General features: G+C 51.8%; 1 protein-coding gene across 5 annotated transcripts in view; it reads left to right on the top strand.

Moving 5' to 3' along the window:
* DAAM2 (dishevelled associated activator of morphogenesis 2) overlaps window positions 1-21,021 on the top strand; it is a 111,160-nt gene that overhangs the window by 79,596 nt on the left and 10,543 nt on the right. For 4 of the 5 annotated variants that reach the window (XR_014251071.1, XM_082414108.1, XM_082414109.1 and 1 more), the window contains exons 9-20: window positions 1,418-1,484; window positions 2,517-2,634; window positions 4,636-4,765; window positions 8,064-8,122; window positions 8,266-8,450; window positions 8,990-9,289; window positions 13,455-13,562; window positions 15,940-15,966; window positions 16,995-17,101; window positions 18,290-18,374; window positions 19,960-20,066; window positions 20,200-20,288. Coding sequence is in view for 4 of the 5 variants with exons in the window: in XM_082414108.1 (XP_082270234.1) it covers window positions 1,418-1,484; window positions 2,517-2,634; window positions 4,636-4,765; window positions 8,064-8,122; window positions 8,266-8,450; window positions 8,990-9,289; window positions 13,455-13,562; window positions 15,940-15,966; window positions 16,995-17,101; window positions 18,290-18,374; window positions 19,960-20,066; window positions 20,200-20,288 (1,382 nt within the window). In the remaining variant the exon portion in view is untranslated. The remainder of the gene's footprint in view (window positions 1-1,417; window positions 1,485-2,516; window positions 2,635-4,635; window positions 4,766-8,063; window positions 8,123-8,265; window positions 8,451-8,989; window positions 9,290-13,454; window positions 13,563-15,939; window positions 15,967-16,994; window positions 17,102-18,289; window positions 18,375-19,959; window positions 20,067-20,199; window positions 20,289-21,021) is intronic. The other variant, XM_082414111.1, reaches the window with a different exon arrangement.

Raw genomic sequence — 21,021 nt, 5'->3', positions numbered from 1 at the left:
GCGGTGACAGCGCCTTGGTGGGGGGTGGTCAGGACTCCTGTAGAGGTTTCTGTTCCCCTGGAGACTGCCTGCCGCACCCAGCGTCGATTCAGAAGCAGCTCCGGGGGGCGGGAGGTGGGCAGCTCCCCACCTTCTCATCCCATGTCACCTATGCCCCTGCCCGTCCTCTTTGCTGACCTCCTGTCTGACCTCTGATGTTATAGGCAGGTGGACCCAGTAGTCCTCCGCTGTGGCAGTACTGCCCGCTGGGGGGAATTGGAACCATGTAGGGGTGTTCTTTGGTTTTCGATCTGGCCGGTGGGGGGCACCACTGGCATGGGTTGTAGGGAGCCAGGAATGTTAAACGTCCCGCAGCGCCCCGCTGCTCAGCCAAGAAATGCTCCCCGCCAAGGTGCAAGCAAGCCATCAAGGCCTTTGTTGAGCAAAGGGCACAATGAAGCTCCTGTGCGTCACTAGTGAGCCCCTCTGGTTCCACCCCACTCGCACAGGCTATTTTATTACGTTAGGTCTTAAGGGAGAGAGAATGGGTCCTTTTGTGGTGGCGTGTAGGAGTGGATGGGGTAGAAGATGAGAGATTGGCTTTGAGTGGGGACATGGGACAATACTGTTTGCAGGGCAGGAATAGAGATGCCAGACGTAGAGAACGGACATGCGGGCACAGGGGAGGAAGGGGTGAGGGTGAGACAAATTGGGAGATTGGGATTGACATATATGCACTATCATGTGTAAAATAGAGAGCTAGTGGGAACCTGCTGTATAGCACAGGGAGCTCAGCTCGGTGCTCTTTGGTGACCTAGATGGGTGGGATGGGGGGTGGGGAGGGAGGGAGGTCCAAGAGGGGGAGGGGATTATATATATATATATACACACACATACATATACATATAACTGATTCACTTTGTTGTACAGCAGAAACTAACACAACATTGTAAAGCAATTATACTCCAATAATAAAAAAAGAAAAAAGAACACTGGGGAAGGTAGATGTAGGGCAGTGGTCCTTGACTGCAGGTGCCAGGGGACATCCGGCAGCTCCTGGAGACATCTGTGGTCGTCACAAAGTGGGGGATTCTGCTGGCATCTGGTGGGTAGAGGTCAGGGATGCTGGTGCACGTCTTGGAACTCACACACCCACCTCCCAAAGCCAGGGATGACCCAGCCCCAAATGTCAGTAGTTCCAAACTTGTGAAAGCCCAATGGAAGGTGATAGGACCCTCGGTTGGCCTCCCCGAAGGATGGGCGTGGGATTCTATAAAGGAGAGTGTTGATATACAGGCAGCTGGCTTCTTTCTGGCTTTGCCTTGGCCTGAATGAAGCCTTCAGATTGAGTCAGTGGGGGGCTTGCAAGGGCTGTAACCCTCACCCGGGGCTGGCCTGGCGGTGATGTCTACTCCCTCTATCCCCCCGTCCTGTCTAGGCATTTGGACTTCTTCGAGATGGTCCGGAACGAGGATGACCTGGAGCTGGCCAGGAGGTTTGACGTGGTGAGGAGCCTGCAAGGGTAGGGCGACTGCAGTGGGTCCCAGATGCCGTGCTGTGGTAGGTCCGCTGTTGGCCGGGTTTGCTGGTGGGTGCCCCCACGGCCAGGTCCTGCTTCTGGAGCCCTGGCAGTATGGTGGCTCTGCCAGGCCTCACCAGCAGACCCTAACCGGGGAGAGCATCTCCCACTGCAACCCCCAAAGGAGAGAGAGACAATTCTTACACATGGTTACTCTCAAATGCCTCCCCTGGGATGACTTTCTCCATGTCTTCCAGTAATTTCCTGAGATACCTTTCCCCATCACTAACCTGATCATGCTTAGCAAACAACATCATTTCCATTTTAGCCTTGGTAACCCTGAAAATCCACACGTCTGCTGCTTAAATATTGTGTTATAAAATCCCTATCCACATGGAGACCTCCTTTGGGGTGGTGCTTCAGTAGCCAAGCACCATCCCTTTATATTCTAAAAAAAAGCCCTGAATTTAAAGAGAAAGAAACTGATGTTAGCAGGGACGAGCAGCTTGCTGTTGTCACGCAGCGACAGGGTCGGTCTGGAATTTGCACCCGTGAACCTATGCCATGTGCTCCTTGAATCATCCAGCCCCCTGCTTCCTTCCCTTAGTTTGAATCAACCAGGGGAGATTTTACTTCCCTTGGGGACACCCGCAATGTTTAGAGACATTCTTAGCTGTCACAACAGGCGTGAGGAGGATCCCCTGACGTCTGGTAGATATAGGGCCAGGAGGCTGCTGCACAGCCCACAGTGAACAGGACAGCCTCCCACAGCAAAGAGTCATCCAGTCCAAGATGCCAGTGGTGCCGAGGTTGGGAAACCCTGGTTTATACAATTAGCACAGCTCTCTCCTCCTTTTCTCTGCCCGTCTCTTTTTTAAGCCTGGACCAGAGGCAGGAGAGGAATGCTCCTGCGGGACGGGGCTCAGTGGATGATAGCAGGGTCTTCTCCCTCCCCATTCTCTTCCTCTGCTGCCTTCCCCTCCCCCCTCCCCATTCACTGTGCCCTCCACACCCTCAGGTCCACATCGACACCAAGAGCGCTTCCCAGATGTTTGAGCTGATCCACAGGAAGCTGAAGCACACAGAGGCCTACCCCTGCCTGCTGTCTGTCCTGCACCACTGCCTGCAGATGCCCTGTGAGTAGCCCCCTCAGCCGGCCTGAGCCCCTGGCCCGGGGCAGCTGGAGACAAGGTGTCAGAAGCTCCCGGGGTTGGGAAGTCTCCCCATGTCTCCCTCTGCACCCCAGTTCCCAGGAGGCCAGGCCGTGGGACTCAGGCCCGTGCTCTTCCCTTCCTCCTGGGGGTCAGGACTTGGCAATGTCCCCCAGCAGAGGAGCGGGGGACTGAGCCCTGAGCAATGCCAACGTCCCGGTCCAACAAGCGGGAGGTTGATCCCTGAAGAATCCAACAGCTCTGACTGCCAGCTCGTGGCAGGGCTGTGATCATTCTTCTCAGGGCGTTCCAAAAAGAAGCTTTGTGCTTGCGGGGAGCAGCACAGCTGTGGAAGGAGCATGCCTTTTTTTTTTTTTTTTAAGATTTTATCAACTCCTCTATCTAGCCCTTGCTGGCTCCCATCCTACCACCCTTGTTCCTGACTCACTTTACAAATACCAAATGTCAGTATCTATAGGAGCAGATGCTAAGCTCTTGCGATCCAGGTGTGCTCGGTGACTGAATAAATTATACATAATTACTAATAGCCATGCCAGCATGCAATTTGAAATGAGCTATAACTGCACCATTTGGTATTTAAGCTCTTCATAAAATAGAATATTTGGAAACTGGCATGGCCCAACATAATGGTCAGCCTAGACAGACTCTCTTTAGTGGTGGCGATGTTGGTATTGGTAATCGAGGTGGTGGTGACAACTACGATTTATTGTTGCCAACTCTGGGCTGGGTGTGATGGGAGGTCTATTAAGATAGTGTCTCTAAACCTCAGAATGGCTTAAGGAGTGTGTGTTATTATCTCCAGTTTACAGTGAATGAAGCTGAGGCTCAGTGAGTCTGTACATATGAAGGAATTTTGTTTCTTTGGGGTCAGGGCTTTAGATGAAACACATTCTACTTCTGTGAACACAGGGCTTTACCCTGTGTTCCTGGTTGAAAGGGAAATGGAAAACGATGACCACTTTGCAATGCATGTGTCAATGGAGTGATGGAAAGGAGGACAGACACAGTGACCTGGACCAGGAAGCTGCCAGCTCTCCAAAACTCAGTCTAGAAAGTCTTCATGGAAGACGTGGGAAATCTGACTTCTGCTCGCATGACTTCCTGTGTTTAGTGCTCCAAGGGCATTGTGAATGGGTCCCTCTGTTCTGCCTCAAAATGGGGCCGTGCAGATGTGACCTTCCACTTTGTAGGCATTATGGTTTGCCTTTGAGGCCAGGATCATGCTGCTGGACCTCCCCTTGGTGGTCAGTAGAAACAAAGTACTTGGATCAAGAACCAAGGAAGAGGAGCTTATGGCCATCACATGAAAAGAAAGTCCATGTCCAGCCAGACTACGATTAGAGGGGATGCCCGTGGGGCCCTGTGCAGGCGCAACACACAGTGCCTTTGCCTTCGCAGTTCGGGGTCACCTTCACCACGAAATCTGCCAGGATTCCACAGCCACTTCTTCAGCCCATTCTGACCCCCTCTCAGTGTGCACCTGTAATGAGTTTCCATTCATCTTCCTCTGTAGGACAATAGCATTGATAATCCTAAAACCTTTTCTTTTAAAAAAAATTTTCCCTGGAGACTTCATTATTCAGCGCGTAATGTTTGGAGCAGATTTACTTTCTTAAATGTGCTTTTTTAAGATAATTGTAAAAAGGCAATTTGCATTCCCCAGGCCTAGGATACTCAGGGTACCAACAGGGAAGAAGACGGCCAGAAAGCATTTCAGGGAATAGAGAAATATATCTAGAGGGTGGACACATTCACAAAAGGTCAGTGGCAGATCAGCAAGAAATGATAGGATTTATGAGTCTTCATTATCAGCAGTTGCATTGCCTCCCCAGTCAGATGGGGAGCTTGTGGGGGGGGGGGAGGGGAGGGACACACCTCCCCAGCCTGGCCCCAGGGAGTGACGCTAGGGCAGGGCCCCGGGGGGTTGCAGGGCTCAGTAAAGATACGATGCCTGTCATCCCTCAGACAAGCGGAACTTCCAGCAGTGGCAGCTCCTGGACCGAATCCTCCAGCAGATTGTCCTCCAGGACGAGAGGGGTATGGACCCCGACCTGGCTCCCTTGGAGAACTTCAACGTCAAGAATATCGTCAACATGTGAGCAGTGGCCGTCCCTCACCTGTCTTCCTCTTCCTTCCCCATCCCTCTCCTACTTGGGGTCTCACCAGCGAAACCTCGGCTCCCTCTCTCAAGCCCAGACACCTCCAAATGGGCCTTGAGCAAGATCATCCAACAGAACCCCCCGAGATAATGGAAATGTTCCGTACGTGCACCGTCCAAATGTGGCTGCTGAGCGCTTGACGCGTGGCTAGTGTGACTGAGGGACTGAGTTTTACATTTTATTTAATTTTCATTAAATTCAAGTAGTCACGTGACAGGGCTGGCGACCACCGTACTGGATAGCACAGGTTTAAGGGGGGTGTACGCAACTCCCCGTGATCCACTGCATTCAGTGGATTGAGGGGGAATTACACGTATTAACACGGAGGAAGAGTCAGCCAACTGTGGCTACAGGCTAACCCCCGTCCTCCAGCTTGTTTTGTATGGTCCACGAGCCAAGAATGGTTTTACATGTTAAAAGAGTTGTTAAAAACAAACAAACACAAGAATATATGACAGAGACTGTACATAGTATATAAAACCTAAAATAGTTACTCTGGCTCTTTAGAGAAGGTCTGCCAACCACTGAAAATAGAGCATGACAATTTAGTTATGAGGCTGTTGGAAAACGATGTCAGAGCCTAAGGTCTCTGGCTTATCATCTTTGACTGACCCTGGGTGTAGAGAAACACCGAGAAATGAGTTTAAAGTCATGTCAGCTAATAATCAGGCCTCATGTTAGCACACTGATTTTTAATTTTAAACTTTTACTTCCAGTATAAGCCTAAGTCAGTTGCCCTTAAGGAGATGAATTGGCTCTCAAGGATTCATTGTGCTGCATTGCAAAGCCAAGGAGAAAATGATTTCTGAACTATTCATGCTACTGTTTTCATTTGCACAAATAGCTGGGTGTTGGTGTAGTCAAACTCCTAACTGGTTTGTTGGACAAGTACAACTAGTAAAGTAATCAAAAGGCAGCTTTATTTATTTTTTGAAGTTTTTTAAATTTAATTTTTATTTTATATTGGAGTTGATTTACAATGGTGTGTTAGTTTCAGGTGTACAGCAAAGTGATTCAGTTATACATATACATATATCCATTCTTTTTCAGATTCATATTTCCCATATAGATTATTACAGAATATTGAGTAGAGTTCCCTGTGCTATACAGTAGGTCCTTGCTGATTATCTATTTTATATATAGTAGTGTGTACGTTAATCCCAAACTCCTAACTTATCTCGCCCCCCTCCACTTTCCCTTTTGGTAACCATAAGTTTGTTTTTGAAGTCTTCGAGTCTTGTTTCTGTTTTGTAAGTAAGTTCATTTGTATCATTTTTTTAGATTCCACATATAAGTGAAATCATATGATATTCGTCGTTGTCTGACTTCACTTAGTATGATAATCTCTAGGTCCATGCATGTTGCTGCAAATGCCATTATTTCATTCTTTTCTATGGCAGAGTAATAATCCATTGTATATGTGCCACATCTTCTTTATCCATTCCTCTGTCGATGGACATTTAGGTCGCTTCCATGTCTTGGCTATTGTAAATAGTGAAGGCAGCTTTATTTTTATCTTCTACTAATTCTTTAGATTACTTAGTGGGGAAGCTTTTCCTCTGCCAGAGGTTGACAACGCCTCAGGTGCAATGAAGTTTTTGCTGCTTCTTGGACAATGGGAGTCCTAAGCTCACTTTCAGCTGCCAACATAGTCTCAAATCTGCAAGTAGAAGGGCTAGTCTCAGACGTGCATCAATATTCTAGATTGGATTTAGCCTTAAATCTCTCTCCTCCCTGGACTGGGTCTGGAAGCTGCAGTGGGAAGAGAGTGTGAGAGTGTATGTGTGTGTGTGTGTGTGTGTGTGTGTGTGTGTGTGATGGTTGGCTTCTTTTTCTGTGTTCTGTTTCTCTTCTAGCCCCTTCTACCCCACCCCCCTTTCCTCTAGCTAACCATTTTCTGACCCCCACCAGAGGCAGCATGGGGGCAGGAAGGAGAAAGGGAAAAGGCCCTACTTGATCAGGTAACTTAGTAAATAGGCTTCCTGCTCTCTGGGCTTGGCACATGGATAAAGATATGACATGTATTCCTGGGGTCTTCGGAAGTTCCTTGCTGGGTGCCTCTCGCTACAAAACCCTGGTCACTGGCGACACATGTTTTTCTTTTTTTCCTCCAGGCCTGCTTGGCACCATCCCTTCCATCAGGTCCTGATTCACTGGCAGTACGATACACGTAGATGTCCACTGTTGAAGTGTCTAGTTTTCTCCCAGATGGGCTTTTTGGATGAGACTTAAAATAGCTTCAGCCTAATTCCTCCACGATGCTCTCTGGCTCATGAGAAACCCTCATGCAATCTCTCATACTAACAGATTCTTGGAGTGTCACGGGTCTCCGCCTCCCCTCTGGACCTGCCTAGCCCCAGTCCACCGTGCCTCCCTCCCAATGTCAGGGAACATGGGTCAGACTCTCTGGGTGGGCGCAAAGAAGTCACTTCACTAGATGGTGCTGAGGAGGAACCCCCCCCCCCACCGCCCCCCGCCAGAGGATGACAATGGCTCTCTCCAAAGAAATCTATTCGCAAATTATTGCCGCCATCATACTTCACTCCCTCTTTATATCCTTGACCTGGTTGAGGAGGCCAAGAGTCATGGATCTAACTCCTCTGTTTTCAGATTTACAAAAGAAATGATTATTGAGATCTCACCTTGGAATTTCACCTCTCTTATACCTTGATGTCTGGGTAAAAGCTTCATTTTCACTGCTTGTAATGAGAGTTGGACAAGAATGAAGGGGCTTCCTATGATTTAGACACATCTCCTCTTTACCCTCTACCCACTTACTCTGTGTTACTGGGGTGGGTGATTTCTCTTGCTCTCACACATTGGTCATTGGAAGTCTGGACCATGGTAAGGCCAATATTTTGATCTCTCTCAGATGCGAGAACCTATTTTTACAAAGGGGTACAAATCATTGTACAACTAAGGGAAGCCTGGGATTTAGTCCTGGCTTTACCACGAGTTAGCTGTCATCTCCTTTTCTGGTCTTAGGAGCTTCAACTCTATCCCAGAGGGGTTGGACTCTAAGGGTCCTTTCAGCTTTCTCAGACCATGGAGAGACAGTTAATGAGAACTTGTCAGGGATGGGACCTGGAGAGACATCTGGAGAGTCAAAATCCTAGCCTCCTTGATGTGGCTGGACAGATTGGAGATCAGGGTACCAATGTAGGGAACTGGAAGATGCCATGTCTTCTGGGAAGCTGTGAGCAAACAGTCAAGAGACCCTTCACTCCCCACCAGGCTCATCAACGAGAACGAAGTGAAACAGTGGCGAGACCAAGCGGAGAAGTTCCGGAAAGGTGAGGGGCTCCGCCCAAACCCGCTACCTGCTCCCCACCCCTCCCCTGCCCAGCCTAGGACCCCATTTCCTCCTTTGGAGAAGGACACACACGCATTCACATCCTCTCTTCCCATTTCCCCTCCTGTCCTTCCTCCATCCCAGAACACGCGGAGCTGGTGAGCAGGCTGGAGAGGAAGGAGCGGGAATGCGAGACCAAGACGTTGGAGAGGGAAGAGATGATGCGGACACTGAACAAGATGAAGGACAAGCTGGCCCGAGAGTCCCAGGAGCTGCGCCAGGCTCGGGGACAAGTGGCAGAGCTGGTGGCCCAACTCAGTGAAATCTCAGTACGTGGCCCCTCCTCTGCTTTTACATAGTTGAGCCGAGACCTTCAGGCCAGTGGGGGGAAGGGCAGGCGTGGGGAGGAGGCGAGGACCCCAGCACGGAGGAGACCTCAGACCAGGATAGAGGGGACCCTTGAGGCTGCAAGGTTGGCACCTGTGTTAGACAAAAACAGTGTTCCTTCCTCCGGGTGACACTGTCCCGGGAAGCACACCGTGGAAAGCAGAGCGCGGGTGGGGTTTTGGCTCCCCTCCCCCTCTCAGCTGGGTGCCCTTGTGCAGGCCTGTCTGTATCAATCCCGCTGTTGCATGTGATGACTGTGACTTTGTCCACTGTGTCTGTGTTTGCCTTGCGTGTGTATCTGTGTGTTGGATGTTCAGGAGGCAGAGGGAGAAAACAGGGCTTAAATGTGTGTGGGAGGTGAGAGCAGGCTTCGGGGTCTAGTCTAGGTGGAGAATAAGAGTAAGGGAAGGCACAGTGATGGGGGACTCGAAAGGCATCCTTGTTGATGCTTTGTCTTTTTGATGTCTCTGTCTCCCCACAGACAGGACCTGTATCTTCCCCACCTCCCCCTGGGGGCCCACTTACCTTGTCTTCCTCGATGACAACCAGTGACCTGCCTCCACCCCCACCCCCTCTACCCTTCGCCTGCTGTCCCCCACCGCCACCACCCCCCCTGCCCCCCGGTGGGCCTCCCACTCCCCCCGGTGCCCCGCCTTGCTTCAGCATGGGCCTGCCCCTCCCCCCAGACCCCTTCCCCAGCAGTGATGTCCCGCTCAGGAAGAAGTGTGTCCCCCAACCTTCACACCCACTGAAGTCCTTCAACTGGGTCAAGCTGAATGAGGTGAGTAGCAAGGAAGAGGTCAGTGGATCCATTCTCCTGCAGCCTGGGGCAGTTGGCCCTATGGATTGAGAGCCCGCTATTTGCAGATCTCCGTCTTGGGTGCTTTCTTTGATGGGGGTAAGGGTAGGCGCAGTGGATGCGGAAGATGGGGCTGCTGATGCCAGGCTGTCTGCTGGGAAGAGCACCGGGAGGAGATGGCTTGGCATGCGGTGATGCTCACCTTGGCAGAACCACCTACAAATGGAAGATGAGTGTGCTGAGGGTGACTGGAGTAATGCAGGGCCAAGCAGGGGCGCTTTCTAGACGAGACAAGGGCTTGGCTACAATGTTAAGTGCTGGGTTGATTTGAGGAAAAGGGTGGAACATATAGGCGAAGATCTCGGGCCCGGGTCTAGAGATGGTAAAGAGCAGGGCAGTGCGTACAGAGGACTGAAATGATGAGGCCATGACAGGGTAGCAGGGCAGGGGCAGTGAAGAGTTTGATATCAAGGTATAGCCATTTTGGCATCGTCCCAGGGGAAGGTGCAAACACTGGCGACTTTTCTAGACTGCTCAGCAGTGAGAGGCCCTCCTGAATATTATCCACTAAGAACCACCCATCCCAGGCCCACATGTGGGAGTTGACTCCTCTATTGGATTCTCATGAGTGTAGAGTAGAGATGCCCTGGGTCACATTGGACCCCTGGTAATTGAAGGCCAGTTCCAGCCTGGGCCAAGCACTGCTCTGGTTCTGTACTATGTCCTCTTAAGAGGACCAGTGGCTTCATCCTTGAGGTAAATAGATACAAGAGAACTGGCCTCAGTTAGCCTGACTCACGTTCACCCTCCAAAAACAGTTTGGAGCTGGGACTGATGGATGCCCTCTGACCTTGTTGTATGGGGCCAGGGGACTAACTCTTGGGGAATTCATTACCATAGCACTCTGTGAGCTTAAATTAGCTCCAGTGGAGACTTAGAGTGGGAGGAGACACAGATCGCTAAGTAGATGGTCAGCTAGTTTGCTAGGTGCCTTCTCCTGGTGGTAGACCAGCTAGCCCGTCAGTCTGAGGCCTGCTTTGTGTAAAGCTTTCTGCTGGGGGCTGTGATGGATAATAATAAAAGGTGAGACATAACGTTGCCCTAAAAGAGCTTTGGATCTGGCTAATTAGGAAGTGTGTCCAAGGAAACACCCTGAGGTCCTGGGGATGGGTTGCAGGAGAGGTTCTAACCTCTAACCAAATCAGGTTTGGCTCTAACTAACGGTGTGATCTGTAGAAATCATTCGTTTCATACCTGTTTGCTTGTCTGCGAGATGATCTCTGATTCCTTCTACCTCTGGTTTTGTTATCTAAGTGGTAAGATGAAGCATGAATATAGCCCATTCATTGCCTCCTGGGCTTCTGATAACATCTCCAGTCTGAGTTATTCAAATTGTAGAGCCACCTGTTAGCAGCATTTTGAAGGGACATTGTTAAAGTTCGTAACAACTGCATCACACAGTTCTGCCCTGTGGATACTTCTCTGTGGTCACAAGGCCAGCCAGAAAGGCCAGCTGCATACGAGCAGGCAAGCAGCTCTGCAGAACCAAAGGTCGTAGGCGGTGTGGAAACATTCATTGTTCATGATCAGAAATAATATTTTTTTAATTGTGGTTGAAAAAAAAAAAAAGACAGAATTTTGTTTTTGCTTCCTGTGCTTACAACTTATAATTTAAGGTTTTAAACATGTAATGCAGGGTTGATTAGGCATCTCAATAATTAAGGAAGGCAAACAAGGCACCTAATGTTTTTGTAATATTTTCATCTTAAAGAGCTTCGTGCTTAGGATCTTCTCTGGGGTCCAGTAATAATAAAGCCTATATCAATTCCTCAGGGGCCCAGAGCAGGCCGGAGTCTCATTCCTAGACTGGAAAGTCCAGGTTTGATGGAACACATGATAAGGACCCTTGTGGGAGATGTAGCAGCAGGGGTGAGGGAGGGGGGGGCTTCGAGTCATATTAGTGAGCTTATCATTCCCATTCCCAGTCTTTTAGTTGCATGACTAAATTCAGGTTATTTCAGCATTTGGGCTGTAGTTTCCCAATCTGTAAAATGGGGGTAATTACGATAACCAGATCAAAGTGTTGTTGTGAGAATTGACTTAATACATACAAAGTACTTGGAACAGTGACTGACACATAGAAAACCTTTAAAATAAGAATATTAGATGAGTTATTATTAGTGGGACTACCATGTGTGCTTTAAGTGTGTTCTCTCACTTAATCCTCACTCCAACTCAGTCAGGTAAACGTGATTGAGACTCAGTTTCCTTTCATGGGACATGGGAAGAGAAGAGAACCCCTCCGTTTGCCAACAGCTTCACTTAGGGGATGTCTGACCCCAAACGCTCGAGGAGGGAAATGTAATGAAATGTGTTTTTGAGAAAGAGTTCCCTGGCTTGTGAAGGATGTCTCTAGAGGGGCAGAAGCCCCAGGAATCTAGACTGGGAGAGGTGAGGTCTTGGCCAGAGGGGTATAAAAATTCAAGAATGATTGTATGAGGTGGGTGCATCTTTAGGATGTAGAGGATGTTAGGAATGGATGTACATCTCTCTGGCCTCAGACCTCAGCTGCACCTTCAAGAAGGGTCGCAGGTCCTTCTGGTGACCGTGGGGAAGGGAGAGTGTTTGGGAAACGGTGAGGGGGATCCTGGGTTGTCTGTTGTCTCAGGGGAAACTCTTCCGGATGCTGAACATCCAGCTCTGTCATTCCAGCCCTTTCCTTCTCATCCTGGCCTCACTGAGAATAAGAGCAGTGGGAAGCTTTACCTCTACGGGCCTTCCTCTCCACCCACCTCCACCCTGGGTCTAGAATTAGATGGAGAACGAGTTAGAAGTTCCCCCTCCCCGCCTTCCCGGATCCAATTCCCCTTCCCATCTTCTCTCTGTCCAGGAGTCTGGCTCCTCTTCCCAGCCCCCTTCCCCTGACCCACGCATGCTCCTGTACACACACACACACACGCACACGCGCACACACACACACACACACACACACACAGAGTGGTTGTTTCTGCCATGAGAAGAATGCGTCTGTGTTGGGTTTGGCCGGTTGCCTGCATCCCTTGCTGCTCCGAGCTTCCCAGCCCAGCATTCCACGAGAGGGTCCCTGGCCTTAGGAAGGCCACAGGAATGTCCCCACCCGCCCTGCTCTGGCCTCGCCTCCCCTTTCCAGAGTTTAAGAAAATAAAAGTGAGTGAAGGGTACGTTTCTCTCTCCGAGCCTGGCTGAGGGTGATGGAGGGAGGAGGAGGCATCGGCATTAGGAAGGTCCCCGGCTGCCCCCAGGCAGGGGGGGGTGGGGAGGTTCGAATTTAAAGGACAGCGAAGCTCTGGACGAGGTGAGGGGTCCTGGGAGGGGGACGCTCATCTCGGCCCTCGAAACCATTACTGGGATGTTACAAGACCACTAGGGCATTCCTGGCGTGGCCAACAGCTCTTCCCCAGATCCCCGGAGTGGGGTTCAGTGCAAGGATCCTACACAGAGGTGGGCAGTGCCTGAGTTGAGAGACCTTGGAATGTAACCCCTGGGTCGGTTCCAGTTATGAGGGATGGGACACCCTCTGACCAATGGGAACTTGTGGCAGAGTCTTGCTGGCCTGAGCAGTCACTAAAAAGGGGCCAGGATGTCCCAGCCTTTGGCATTCGTCCACTTTCTGGGAATCTGGGAAAGTGGGAGGAAGACCGCTGGGAGAGAAAATGACCATCTCAGATCCAGGAAATACAGTCAGCCCTGAAGATTTGAGGATCCCAAGTATGTGTGGGCACTCTTCCTGCCGTGATTCCAGCCAACCCTGACCTTGGGGGAAAGTGCTCTGAGAACACTGGTTTGGTTTGGTTTTTCTGGAAGGAGCTTCATACCCTCCTTTCATACTTGCCCACCCATCACTCCAGCACTCCCTTGATTTCTGGAACGTGCTTACATGTAGCCCCAGGTGAAAAGGAGGAGAAGGAGATTGTCTGTGGCCTCTCCCCTGGAGCAGAGTATTGAAGAGGAGGGGAGGGGGAGGAATCGACCCCCTTCTGAAGGTCTGAGAGCCTGGCTATGGGCCTGTGTGCACCTGGAGGACAGGTGGGGTTAGGGAGGCTTCGGGCATCTCCATCATGAAGGAGCTGAGTCAGCCACCGGGTCTCCTCCCTTCCCTGAATCTTAGGAACGTGTCCCTGGCACCATATGGAATGAGATTGATGACATGCAGGTGTTTCGGATTCTGGACCTCGCGGACTTCGAAAAAATGTTTTCAGCTTATCAGAGGCATCAGGTAACACCCTGCCCCCTCTAGCGTCTCGAGTCTTGACTTCTGGTCTTGACTTCACACACACCCTTCGAACTCAACCCTCAGCCCCTCCCTTCCTCTCTTCCTCCCTCCCTTCCACATATACTGAATTGATTTTATTCTTTATCAGGTACCATGTTCTTTCTGGGGACATAGATGTGAGTTAGGGGGTTGCAGTGCATAGGGGGAAACATCCCATTGTATTAGTTCGTATTTGCACATCAAGTGGTGAAATAATACGTTGTCCATTTCTCTCTTTGGTCTTGGAGCACTGGAGGTGGAGTAGCAGGGCCAGGCCACTGTTGACCTTGCTCTTTTGCTGGCCCTGGGACCTAGGAACTACACCTACAAGGCATTATGACCTTTCCACCACTTCTTCCGCTATACTTCCATCTCCCAACACTCCCAGGAGCCGAGCAGAGGGTGCTAACGTTTCAAGGAAGGTGGAGCTGCTTCAGGTCACACTGCGGAGCTGAGGCTGGGTCTGGCCAAGAGAGGCCCTGGCTTTGCTCTGCAGACACTGTGTACAGAGGCTGACCAGCAAGCCTACTCTTCCCGAGGCAGGACAGGGGCTGGGCTTGGTGTCAGGACGCGGGCGCTCCTGAGGCAGTACCTGCTGGGATGGCCAAAAATGCCGATTCTCTGACCTCACCCTCCCGTGAATGTGAGGGCCTGGGAATCTGCATTGCAGAGCTGGGGGCCTTCCTCTGAGGTCCAACCTGTGCATTAGCAGCCTAGAGGCCTCGGAGCGTTTGCTTTGTCTCTGGCCCGCCTCCCAGGAGTTGTTTCCTCTCCAGGCTGTGCTGTCTTCTTCCATGTTTTCTCCACTGACTTCAGGTTCCAGCCCTGAGGACTTTCCCCAGGTGCCTGTGAGTGGGGTCTGGGCCCTCTTGGCTCCTGGGCAGAGGCAGCATGTCGTGGCCGGTCTCCCCACTGCTTTCTGCCAAGGCCAGAGCTGTGGATGACCCTTCCTGAGGGCGGGCAGGACCGAGAGCACGTGTGACTGCTCCCGGGGGACTAGCCAAAGGGGTGCGGGGGGGGGCGGGGCTCTGGCCCTGCCTTAGGGGTCTAGGAAAACCGGATGGTTGTTTGTTTAACTTAAATGTAGGTGCCCTAGGCCTCTGATTTTCTGCCCCTAATTCCAGGAAGCACTTTTAGCCCTGTGCCCGTGTCTAGCTGGCATGGTACAGGCGGCAGCTGTGGCCCGGCTGGGGCAGGAAGAAGTTCTTTGGAGCATTTGCTGCTCCTGTGATCAGTGCTTCTGAGCCAGGGATGGAGGGAGTGTGTGCCGGGCGGATAGCAGACCTGGGCCAGCACACGCCTCCCCCTATTTTGGGAGTCTTCCTCCGGGCCAGGGTTCCAGCCTGGCCCACCCTGTCTCCAGGGCCCTGAGGTAGGGCTACGGTGGGGGCCGGGGGGAAAGAGGGACTCTGGGGTTTAGGACAGGCTGGGCCTGGGGCCTCCCAGTTTGGGGAGTGGAGGAGAGTGAAGACGGACAGCGCCCTGCTCTGTCTCCCCTCATCTCTCTGAGCCTGCTCGGTCCAGCACCCTGTTTCAGGGCTGGGCTCACCTGCACTACTGTCACTCTGCAGGTCGCCCAGACTCTGGGGTGTTGAATTCACAGCAGCAAGGCTGGAGACCCAGAGGCTGTGCTGCCCTGGTCGCCTCCTCTTTCTGTCTTGAGGTCCGGGGTGTGTGGGACAGGGACGGTCCTATGAGCGTGGTCTTCCCTCTGTGCCCTCTGCGTGTCCTGAGTTAGTGACTTCAACCTCACCCAGGTCAGGAAGGGAGGACCAGGGGTGGGCTCTGCCCCCTCTGCTCCCTAGGAGATCAAAAGACAGACAAGGGGCAAAGGGTAAGGAGCAAAGTTCAGGGACGCCTGCTTTCCTCTGTCTCAGTGAATGCAACTTTCACGTGCTTTCAGCTCAAGTTCGGTTGTGGTTGTGTCTCCTCCCCTATTTTGAAAGATGAAGTCATGCCGGGGTGCAGGAATGCCCTCTGCCCTCTGGGCAGATTCCCAGCAGAGGAGCAGGAAGAACTGCAGCCAAGGCCTGGGGTGGGGCAACTCGGGGGCCTGGTCCGACTGGGGAGTGGTGGTCCCCCTGGGCTCAGGGCACTCAGGAGAGGCTGCCTGTCCTCCGCTTGGTCTGGCTTCTCTGTGAGTGCATGTCTGCTAGAAGCAGCTCCTGTTCGGTGCTACTTGCAGGTCTCCATCTCCAGCCACGGGGGTCTCACTGGGATGGGGCAGACAGTAGATGTTGAGGGGTCCCCATGTCTTTCCTACTGTTCTTCGGTCCCCAAACCTCTTGGCTAACGTTGTGCATGTTTAATTCTCTATTGGCTGTGGCTGCTACCTGCCTAGGAGCTGATAACTAATCCTTGCCAGCAGGTGAGTCACTCCTGGGGCTCTGGACACTCCAACTTTTAACCACTGTGCTGGGCTGCTGCCCTGTACTGGGCCCAAAAGAGAGGGCTTGTCAGTTCTACCTTCTGCCTTTTTACCCATCTTAACAGGGTGGCGTCAGGGAGTGTCCCCAAAGAAAAAGCAGAAATGTAGGGAAGGGAGTTAATGCAAGCAGACCCCTGCCAGCAGTGGAGGTGAATGTCTACTGGGGTGAGGAGGAAGCTTCTAGGTCTCTTGTCTTACCCACTAGGCCCAAGGCAAGGCCGTCCTGTAAGACTGCACAGGCTGGGCACTGCACAATTCCAGGGGCACAATTCACAAAGACAGTGATGTGAGTGGCAGCCCCTGGAGTCGTCCAACCTGGAGCATGTGCTTGGAAGCACCTCCCAAAGGAAGAAACAGTCTCCTGTCTATCTCACCAGGGGCCAAGAGAAGGCCAGGGGATCTTCGATTTCTTGGGAATTGCCCGCTGGAACCCCAGAGGAGAGAACTTTGCAGGGAGTTGTGCCTCAGTTTCCCCACCTCTGAACTTGTGGGTGCCCTCCACCCTGGGCACACTGGGCTGTGCCTGAAGTCCCCAGGGAGGGGTCCAGGAACTGTGACCTTACGGGGACTTGGAACCAGCTTCTCGTCATAAGATTGGGGAGGCTCTCTGGGTGGGCTGGGGCGGGTAGGGGTTGATTGTCTGGGACAGTGTAGATCACACTACACAGCCACAGGGGTCAGTCACTCCCCGTCTAGTTTGCCCACAGAAGGGCAGTCTCTGATAAAGGGGCTTCTCATTGCCCCCGACCCATTCTAGCCCGGGGTAAAGCCCCAGAGCCTCCTATTGGAGTCAGATATTAACCACCCTCCTCTCTCTCTCCTGTCTTTTTCTTTCCCTCTCTTTCTTCCGCTCACACCAGGAGCGTTCCCTGGTTGGCACGGGGGTGGCTCCTGGGGTGGTGGGTAGGCAGGAAGAGGACTGGGGAAGACACACACTTCACCCTTTCTACTTGGCTTGTCGGTTGCAGAAGGAGTTGGGCTCCACGGAGGACATCTACCTGGCCTCGCGCAAGGTCAAAGAGCTGTCAGTCATTGACGGCCGGAGGGCGCAGAACTGCATCATCCTTCTCTCCAAGTAGGTGCTCGCCCTGCCTCTACGGCCCCTGCTCCACAGTAGGTTGCAGGCGGGAGGGACTGGGTCCCCAGGAAGCAGAGGCCTGAGCTGGGGCTAGAGAGAAATATGATGGAGCTGAGTGCCTGGGGGAGAGAGGTGCCTGGCAGAGGAATGGGGTGATAGCAGTCTCTGGCCTCCCCCCCCATCTCCTGGCTGTCCCCTGGGGCAGCAGGGGGCCCCTGATCTCGAACTGTCTCCCGGGAGCCCATGTTGAGCGGCAGTGCGGGGCTCTGCAGACAGGAAACTGCCCCATCACGAGGCCCCTGACCAGCCTGGTCAGCGTCTGGCAGCGGAGTTGCTCTAAGCCCATGGAGGGCCCCGCTCGGCTCAGGCCACACAGCAGCATGATCTCAGCCCCCAAGCATTTCCCGCGGCTGCAGAACAAACAGGGCAGTATCTGCACTAACAGCATAGCTTCTGTGCGGGGCCTCCCGCTGGAGCCGGGGTCAGAGGTCACCGCCTCCCATACTATTCTTAGCACTGCCCCAGCTGCCCCCGGCTGTCCATCCCCGCTTTCCTCCCCACAAGGTCCTAAGCCTCAGTTTCTCCCCCTTAATGCTTCCCCAGGGCCTCCCAATGGGTGTGCATCTGGAGGGGCTGTGTGTGTGTGTGTGTGTGTGTGTGTGTGTGTGTGTGTGCGCACGTGTGTGTAGGGGGCTGCTTCTCCCTCTCCCAGACAGCAAGACGTGTTGGAACAGCTGTGCGGGACCCGAGGCACTGTCGGAAGACTGAGACCTGTTCTGTCTTGAAGGAAACAGGAAACTGCCCCCTTAGTGACCTGCCCATATTCCCATCCTTCCATGGAGATGCCGTGGGCATTTTCGGCATGAGGAGAAGGATCAGAACCTCTTCGCCCTGTCTCAGTCTACACTGAAGATGGCCCTTTTCCTCCCAAATGTCCCTATCCATTAGGATGGAGACTCGAGCAAGAAACCAGACTCACGTCTCTAGAGACTAAAAGATCTCAGGACTGAGTTATAGAGTGAACCATGTGAGTTTAGTCTGAGAAGTCTTTGCAGAGGAGGGAGTGCTATCAAATGTAAGTGAGAGACAGAAGGCCCGGGCTCTGGCTTCTGAAGGAGAAGGTCTGGGGTCTGTCCTGAGCCGAGGGGCCAGGCCAGGCTGCTCAAGGTGGGGTTTTTGCCTTAGGTTGAAGCTGTCTAACGAGGAGATCCGGCAGGCCATCTTGAAGATGGACGAGCAGGAAGACCTCGCTAAGGACATGCTGGAGCAGGTGAGGCCCCTGAAACTAGGGGGCAGCCGGACCCCCTCCCTACAGCCCCCAGGGAGGCCGAGTCTCTTAGGTCAAGGAGAAATCGGGCTGGAGGCTGGAGGAGTGAGGGAGAGGTTTACAGAAACTTCCCTGGGCCAACCTTTCTGAGGGAAGACCAGAAAAGGCTGCATCTTTTCAGGGGATTGAGGCCCCCAGGAAGGAGATATGAGGAGTGACCCCCCCCACCATGGGCCTCAGGGCAAAGGCAGTGACCCATTACCATATCTCCCCCAAATCTCTTCCACATCAGTCTGTTGTGTCCTTCAAGAGAAACCCAGAAAACACGAAGCAAAACCACCATCAATTGGACATTAAAATTAAGAACTCTGTTGATCAAAAGGCACTATTACTAGAGTGCAAAGGCAAGCCAAGCTTTAGGAGACCTTTGCTTTATGTATAGATCACAAAGATCTCATATTCGGAACAAAGAACTTTACAAATCAGTGAGAAAATGGCAAACAACTTAAAAATGAGCAAAAGACTTGAATAGGTACTTCATGAAAGAGAATTTCCAAATGGTTCAATACTATCAGTCATCAGAGAAATACGGTAAAAGATGTTCAGTACTGTTAGTCATCAGAGAAATATGGTAAATCACAGTGAGGTAGCACCATCCACCCACCTAAATAGCTAAAATTGAAAAGGCCAACAATGCTAGGTGTTGGCAAGGATGTGAAGCAACTGGAACTCTCATTGGGTAGAACCATTTTGGAAAACGATTTGGCAGTACACATACCTATCTTAGTGCCCAACAATCCCACTGGGTACAAACACTGACTATAGGAATATTTATAACAATTTTATTTATAAAACCCCCAAACTGTGAACAACTCAGCTGTCCATCAGTAGGAGAGTGAATAGACTGTGGTATATTCCTACAATAGAATAGTGCTCAGCAACGAATAAAAAATGGATGACCAATACCTACACGGAGAAGCCTCAGATATTCTGTTGAGTGAAAGAAGCCAGACCCCAGAGAGAACACACAGCATGAGTCCATTTGTATGAAGTTCAAGAACAGCCAAATTTTATCTAAGGTGATAGAGTTCAGTTGAGAGGCTACACTGGGGGACGGGGGTGGCTTGGCTTACTGAAGTAGCTAGCACAAGGGAACTTTCTGCGGGGATGGAAATCTTCTTCTTTTACTCTGGATGGTGGTTCAGTGGGTGGATAGTTTTGTCAAAATTCATTGAATTGCACATTTAAAATGGATGCATTTTATTTTATGTAAATTATACCTTAATAAAGTTGGTTTAAAAAGAAAAAAATCATTGCGCTGTACAGTTAAGAACAGTACACTTTACTGTAGGTAAGTTATATCTCAATTTTAAAAAGTAAAAAAAAATAAAAAGTCTAGAGCTGGGTGTCCTGTGTCTCCTTGGGTGGGGCAGGTGAAACATAAACCACCCCCATGATGATGCACCTCTCTTTTATGGGGGGCCCTCCCCATCTTGAGCCTGGTCAGTGTGTGGGCTTCCATGGGCTGCCCACCCCCCATGTCAGCTTCTCACCTGCTTCCTGTCTGACCTTCACCTGCTCTTTGCAGCTCCTCAAGTTCATCCCGGAGAAGAGTGACATTGACCTCCTGGAGGAGCACAAGCATGAGATAGAGCGGATGGCCCGTGCGGACCGCTTCCTCTATGAGATGAGCAGGTCGGGGGCAGCAGGCGCGGCCAGGAGGGGGCGGCGGTGGGCGGGCCAAGGAGGGGGCTGAAGCTGCTCTGGGGCTGGGGCTGGTGGTGGGGGGGTGGGCGCTGCCTCACGATGCAGCCCGCCCTGTCCACAGGATCGACCATTACCAGCAGCGGCTGCAGGCCCTCTTCTTCAAAAAGAAGTTCCAGGAGCGGCTGGCTGAGGCCAAGCCCAAAGTGGAAGGTATGGCTGAGGGCTGGGGAGGAGACCTGGGGGTAGGAGGCAATGGACAGGCACAGAGGAAACCTCCTTCCTTATTCTTGATTCCCCCCAGAAAACCAAAGTCAAGGACAAGATGTAAATCTATGATTTTTGTAGATGTATGCACTTGTGTATATGGGCACACGTGCCGGCCATGCACCCCATTCCCTGTGCCTCAGCGTGCAGGCTCTCCAAGGCGGGGGATCTGTTGACATCTGCCCCAGCCTGGAACAGAAATGCTGAAAAAATGATGATGGCAGTAAGCACCTAGAACACTTCTTGGCACAGATTGTTCTGCTTGAGAGGTCCTAGGTGCAGAGAAGACCTCTGGACACGTTATTTTAAGTGTGAGCTACTAAGAAAGTAGGAAATTGGGCAACGGGATCCCCAGAGGTATCTGATTTGCTGGGGTGGAGAACCCCTCCCACCCTTTTTCAGGTGAGAACTTTGTAATTAAACGAGAACCACATGCCAAGTACTGTGTGAAACACTCCACGTGGACGGTCTCATTTGGTCCTCACAACGCTACGGGGGCCATTCTCTCATCTCTAAGATGAGGCTATGTTAGTGGCCCAAGGCTGTGTTACTGGTAGGTGGTGGAGCCAGGATAGGAACGCAGATGTCGTTCTTCAGAATCCATCCCTTCCCTCTTGTCCTGTAGTACTTCCCAGAGGGCACGTCCCTGGAACTGCCTGGGGCTGGCAGAGGACGGAGG

This window comes from Balaenoptera physalus, assembly GCF_965194825.1.
Source record: "Balaenoptera physalus genome assembly, chromosome: 11".
Lineage (NCBI taxonomy): Eukaryota > Metazoa > Chordata > Mammalia > Artiodactyla > Balaenopteridae > Balaenoptera > Balaenoptera physalus.
Note: the sequence above shows the minus strand (reverse complement) of the source record. Positions and strands in the feature narration are given on the sequence as shown.